The sequence below is a fragment of the Vitis vinifera genome, chromosome 8 (assembly GCF_030704535.1).
Source record: "Vitis vinifera cultivar Pinot Noir 40024 chromosome 8, ASM3070453v1".
Lineage (NCBI taxonomy): Eukaryota > Viridiplantae > Streptophyta > Magnoliopsida > Vitales > Vitaceae > Vitis > Vitis vinifera.
Window position 1 is genome coordinate 16,670,244 of NC_081812.1, and position 6,470 is coordinate 16,676,713.

The window sequence follows — 6,470 nt, forward strand, 5'->3', positions numbered from 1 at the left end:
GTACACGAGCAGACTTTCAGTCAAACCTACGATTCAATGATCACTCTTTTGTTTGTCAAATTATTTTCAGGTAGGAGGCAGAAGGTTTGGCCTGCTAAGCTCTATCCAATGTCATAACAGCCACTGAAAAGTCCCAACCAACAATGGCTTACGTTATCTCTAGAAGAATGGAATTATCACATTAGGCCAGCCGACCTGATTATTCAAAGAATTGGGAATTACAATGTAGCAAAATCAAATTTAGGAAGTTTCAAGTTCGAACCACATCCTAATCCTAATCGAATCCAAAGAAATCAGCAAGGCCTCCGCTGGATATTTTATGCAACCCCAACCCGAAAAGAGAAAAAAGAGTTCCAGTCTTTTCAACAAAGAAAGCCATATCTGCCGGGTTACGTAACTCAAATCTAAAAATTCCATTCAATCACACAACCTAAAAAAGGAAGCTCAGACACCACCACAGCACAAATTAGAAGCAGGCGAGCCTGAGTTCCACCAACGTGAAATTGAAATAAGCGATAGCAAGCCATAGCCCATGAATGTGACTGGAAATTTAAGAATACCATGTGCCCCACCTCTTATCACCTGCCCTGAGCATAGCCTACATTTAAATTTAACCAAGATGAAGGATAACATGCGACATTTCACCCCCCATATCACATGTCGCAATCAATGAGATATAAAATTTTTACAACGATTTCCATTAACGCCTATCAGTGGCTCGAGAAATTTAAAATGGCGGTAGTGATTTCAAGCACAGATATAATATAATTAACCGGACAGAAGCCCGCAAGCAAATCCATTATTTTACTTACATAGTGAAGGTATAACAATCATTTGGCCATCCAGTCAATCTGAAACAGCATCCAGAGTACAAATTCAGAGCGCATTAAAACAGTAAACACTACAATACTGGAAATTATAGGTATAAGTTGCAATTGGATCCAAATTTTTATAATCACTGCTTGTGGGAGCTTGGATCCTTGACGATGGTAACAGGACAAGTTGCGTTCGTCATCACATAGTTGGTCACACTCCCCAATAATATCCTGTGTAGGCAGTCAAAACAAAACATATACCAGGCGTATCAGCGAGAGAGCAATGGCTTTATGCTTGATGAAAGCAATAAATGAACAACGGAGATATAAAAGTACCTTCGGATGGTACTCAGACCCCTGCTTCCCATAACCAGAGAGTCCAGCTTCAGATCTTCAACCGCTTCGCACAGCTTATCTCTCGCGTCTCCCCAGTACAGTTTCGTCACAATCTTCACCTTCAATCCATAAAACCAAAGGAAAAAATCGTTGATGAAATGGCAGAAACATCCAAAAAAAAAAAACAGAAGAAGAAGAAATAACAACAACAAGACAATCCAACAATTAAAAAGAGAAAAACGAAAAAACATAAAAAGTAAAAACCTCTTTCTGTCTGGAAGCAGTGTCAAGCGTATCGAGAACTTCGATATCTGTTTTGACACCGTACTTTTTCATGATCTCTGGTTGACGAAACTCCGTCAGGGGAATGAGAGCTGCAAAACCCAGATCAAATCATATCAAAAGAGAGTTTGCGTATTGGGGGTGTGGGTTTCTAGGCAGTCAATCGCAAGAAAGAGATACTCACGAGAACCGTGGGTGGTCCAGAGAACGTCACGAGACTCATCACCCGAGCTAGATTTGATGTGGATGATGTAAAGGAGGTCTCCCTTGTCTGCCAGATTATCTATCGCCCATTGAAGAGCGAGCTTGCTGCTACTGGAGAAGTCCATGGCCACCCCAATCTTCCTATCTCCCGGCATTTTCTCTCCCTCTGTCGATTTTCCAATACCAGCAATGCAAACGAGTGAAACAAACAACCCCTAAATTCCTAGAAACCGAAATGGGTTTTGCCTTTATCTGCCTTTTTCTTGAGGGTTACAACTTAAAATGGCGCTTTCTTTTCAATGCAACGACGAGAGTTTGATAGAAACGCAAATGGCTCCTTCAGATATTTATGGCCCTCGCACTGGACGAAAAGCGCGTGGCTCATTCTCATCGAGGACTCGGTCCAGTTGCATCTGGACCGTCCACGTCAGCATCACCAACCCAACTTCTAAAGTTAGCGTGAAATCAGAGCAACAACGTATTCAGTATGATCCCATCGAGGCCGTCAGTTGTTTTCTTTCTTCGGTTTTTCCTTGCACGCGAGTGCGTGTGGCGTGCAGGGTGACGTGATGACTCCCGCGGCTTCAAAACCAAAACAAAGAAAAGAGAAAAAGAAAATATTTCGAATGCTCTTGAAGTCGTAAGAAAGTTTTGAGTAAAAACATAACCCTTGGAGTCAGAACCACGTGTAAGCATATGATGATGCCATAAGACTTCCCAATTTATCCTTTGTTTAATCACCTTATAAATTAATTTTAATTTTATTGTTATAATAATTTTAGAAGCGTCAGTCCTTCCTTACTTCTCGTCCATGTTCGTCATCTTTGTTAAAAATTAAAATAATTTAATCTAAAATATAAAAATGATAATAAAGATCACCGTCAACACTTCCTTCTCTCTCTTTGACACGTAGGATTGTATTTTAAATATTTTGATTGTATTTTTATTTATCTATTTTAGTTTGTCCAATACAAATATAATCCTTATTAGTTCTAATCATATTTTCATAACTCTTTTTTTTTCCTTATTTATCATTTTTTGTGGCAATATATATATATATATATATAATATTTAAAATAGAAGAAAAAAACATGTTTTAAAACTCATTTATTTAAGAGCTATATTTAATTTTAAATTTTTTAATAAGAAATTAATTTAATTTTATATTTTTTATGCAAATTTATTTTATATTCTCTATAAAATAAAAAATCTTCTTAAGCTTGTTTTTGAAGAAACAAATTTAGTATATTTTTTTTAAATAATTATTGAATCTTGTGTCTTAACTCTTGACAAGCCAAAGTTATTAAAAAATTAAATTAAATAATCAACCTCATAAGGGACAAATTATCCAAAAATAAAAATAAAAAAAATAAAAAGACAAAGCACCCATCGTTGTTGTAAAATATTATATTATACAAATTATTTTTGTTAAAGCCTACCTTTTATTTAAGTAACAACATATCAAATGAGACAAAAAAAAAACATGAAATTGTAAATCTAACCTTCTATTTTTTTTTTTTTACCCGAAAAAATGTCCAATGGATAAAAATACATTAACTTTGTTCTTACAAAAATAACTTTTAAAAAAAATACACATGTAAATAATAAAAATATTAAATAGTATTTATTAAAAAATGAGTTATTCTTTGAGTTCAAAAATGCGAAAGATTAATTATTTTACAAATTTTGGATCTTTTCATCTAATCCTTTGTTGAAGGGGCTTGGTGGAAAAAAAAATTAAATAATTCCTTGTTTTTCAAAATATTTACTAATCTAAATTTTAAATCACCTTTGCTTTATTATTTTTAAATTTTTTATCGTAAAGTCATAATTAGTGACAATGATTTTTAAAACCATAATTAATGGTTGTGATTTTAGTCTTAAAATTAAAACCACCATTTTACAGTAAAAAAAAACTAAAACAAAAACAACAAAATAGTTTCTTTTTTTGTTTGTCTTATGATTTTCAATTATTAGATCATATACATATTTGTTTGTTATGTGTAGACAAAGCAATCAACATCACTCGAGCTATGGTTATCTTGGGTGAGAGGTTGCAAAAGAAAGTAAGAATGGGAGGCTCTAGCTATGGTTATCTTGGGTGAGAGGTTGAAAAAGAAAGTAAGAATGGGGGCTTATCAATAATAAATTTGCTTGAAAACAACCTAAAATGACCCATGTTTTTAGATGGTGTAGTCTTCACAACAATTGAAAAAAAAAAAGGAACAATAATAGTCAACAATCTTGAAAAAAACTGAAGTTTGAAAGAATCATAGATGAAAATTGCAACAAATCATATTATTTGTTTTCATACTATATCAAGTTAAAAGTAAGGAAATGGAATAAAAGAAGAACATTTTTTTTATTGAACAAATTTTATGGAAAACTCGATAATAAAGATAACAATGTAATAAAAAACAGTTGTAAGAAATAAATATGCACATGACCTAATATCAATATATCGTATTTGAAAAAAAGGGAAAAAGGAATTCAAACAAGAAAAAATAAAAAATGGAACTGTGGCTTAAAAAAAATATAAATAAAGAGGCCAAGCAAGCTTCCAAATTCACATTATTTCCTTTAAAAATTAATTAAAAAAAAAGTGGTAATTTGATAGTTTTAAGATTTCCATGAAAGACATTATACATCGGGGTATCTATTGCACTTGCTTATTTTTCACAATCGAGGTTCATCCATTTCATTTCATCTGAGGCTGACTCATTTAGTGACATTCCCCTATAATTGAACAAAAGGCCAAAAACAGTTGTCGCCATGTGAAAACAAATACACTCTCATATGTCGCCTAGGCCATAATTGCATTGATGATATAAATGCCAAGCACGAGATCATCTGGGCTCATTCCTTGTGAACTAAGTAAAGTAAACCCTTCCCAACCATTTTGAGGCAAAAAGAAAAAGGAAGCTGCCTGGAAATTTCCTTGGGCTCTTGGTCAAAGATTCCGTATCTGCTAGAGGCCATCCGTAACAGCTAATACGTATTAAAATAAACATACTAAAAATGCGCTGGCTGAGGCGGTGCTATGAATGATTAATGATGCAGCCTTTTATGAGTATGGTTGCAAGAAAAAACCATACTTTAGGATTTGCCCTTGCCTGTCATGATTTAAAGTCCTCAGCCCACTGCAGAATATAGAATGGGCTTGTTTGAAAAGTGGGGCTAATCTTAAGGCTACCCTTATACTAAAGTTGGGCCTAACATCCAAGCCCCGCCCTTTCCAAGTTAGGGTCATGAGATTTACATTTATAGTCTGTTGTTGAGACAGCCCACCTGAAAGGAATCAAACCCACAGGAAACCTAACTCTCTTAAGCAGTGTGGAAATCACGTTGGTTTTGCTTGTACAAGACAAAGTCATGGCTCGTATAATTTATTCATTGGAAACAATTTGGATGAGGATTTCTTATTCGCATCCTTATCCATTGCCTCGAAAAAACAAAACTAAAGATGAATGGAAAAAAGAAAAGTAGGTTTTGACTTGCTAATCTAAAAATATATAAAAAATAAACTTTAAATTTTTAAATCAATATTATTTTAATTTATTTAAAAATAAATTAAAATATATAGATTTTTTAATAAATTATCTAATTATTTTTTAAAATGCTAATTTCACTTGTTACATTATTAACATCAATCCACAATTAAATTTTTGCACGTAAATATTTCTCTTTTTTTAGATATTTTATTATTATTAAAGATTTTTTCCTCTAGAAACAAATATTCAATAAAAAAAATTAAGCATTTTTTTTAGAGGAAAAGTTAAAACTTTTTTTTAGCATAAACAAACGTCTCATAATAAAAGCGAGATAGTTTGAAAAGTATAGACATTATAAACAATACAACCTAATGGAATGTAGATGAGTTTATAGAAAAAATCATAAATCTTATTTCCAACAAAACTCAAACTTATCCCATAATAAGGTTTAAGTCTTTTAATATTCATACTCTTCAAATTATCTCACTTTTGCTACGAGATATTTGTTTATAAGAAAAAAGAAGTCTCCACTTTTCCTATATGTAATTGTTTCTATAAGAAAAAAAAATCTCAAATAATAATAATAACAAATTTTTTCTTGATAATTTTTTATAATTAAACATAATATAAATATTTAAGCATTACAATTAAAACCACACTAAATACAAAATCACATACTATGCACATGTTTAGATATATTTTCTTTTTTTACTTAAAAAATAAAATATAATAATAATTTTATATAAAATACAAGAATATTTAGAAAATAAATAATTAAAAAAATTTAATATCTGAAATTTAAAATAATTTAAAGAATATAAGGTAAGCCTACACCTTGTAAAATAGCTTTCTATATTCCAAAGGGAAGGTATAAGATATTGTTGGTTTTGTGTTTAGCTCCTTGGTTGCAAATCCCTAGTTCCAAAAGACGCATACAGAGTACCAATGGCTGCCGTACAACCATGATCGCACGTACAAAGGCAAAGAACTACATATCCAAACCGTTGTAAAGTGAAATGATATGAAAGTGATAAGAGATGAGCTTGAAATTCGAGCAATGTATAATGATGTTCCATTGAAATTAAATGCTTCAGCCGAAACAAAATAAGAAATTAAATGAAATTGACAACTTGATTGATAGATGCCGCAGAAATTGTGACCGCTCTTGAAAAAAATTGAGAAAAAGGATAAGGGAACGCAAACAAATAAAAAATATTTAAAATTAATAATAATAAAATAGACGTTGAAACTTCTCTACAGTGTCTGTTAAATTCCCACCCATTTTCCCGTGACAGTGGTCCGGATGCGCCTCTTCATTGAGAATCATCGAGTCGTAGCAGCA

General features: G+C 32.2%; 1 protein-coding gene across 1 annotated transcript; it reads right to left on the bottom strand.

Annotated features, from left to right (window-relative positions):
- Positions 1 to 742: 742 nt before the first annotated feature.
- On the bottom strand, positions 743 to 2,289 carry LOC100259655 (universal stress protein A-like protein). Its single transcript, XM_002275709.4, has 4 exons — positions 1,618 to 2,289; positions 1,416 to 1,525; positions 1,152 to 1,270; positions 743 to 1,046 (listed from the first exon to the last, which is right to left on the bottom strand). Exons 1-4 carry the CDS (start codon positions 1,790 to 1,792, stop codon positions 956 to 958), a joined length of 495 nt encoding a protein of 164 aa, XP_002275745.1. The 5' UTR covers positions 1,793 to 2,289; the 3' UTR covers positions 743 to 955.
- Positions 2,290 to 6,470: the final 4,181 nt, after the last annotated feature.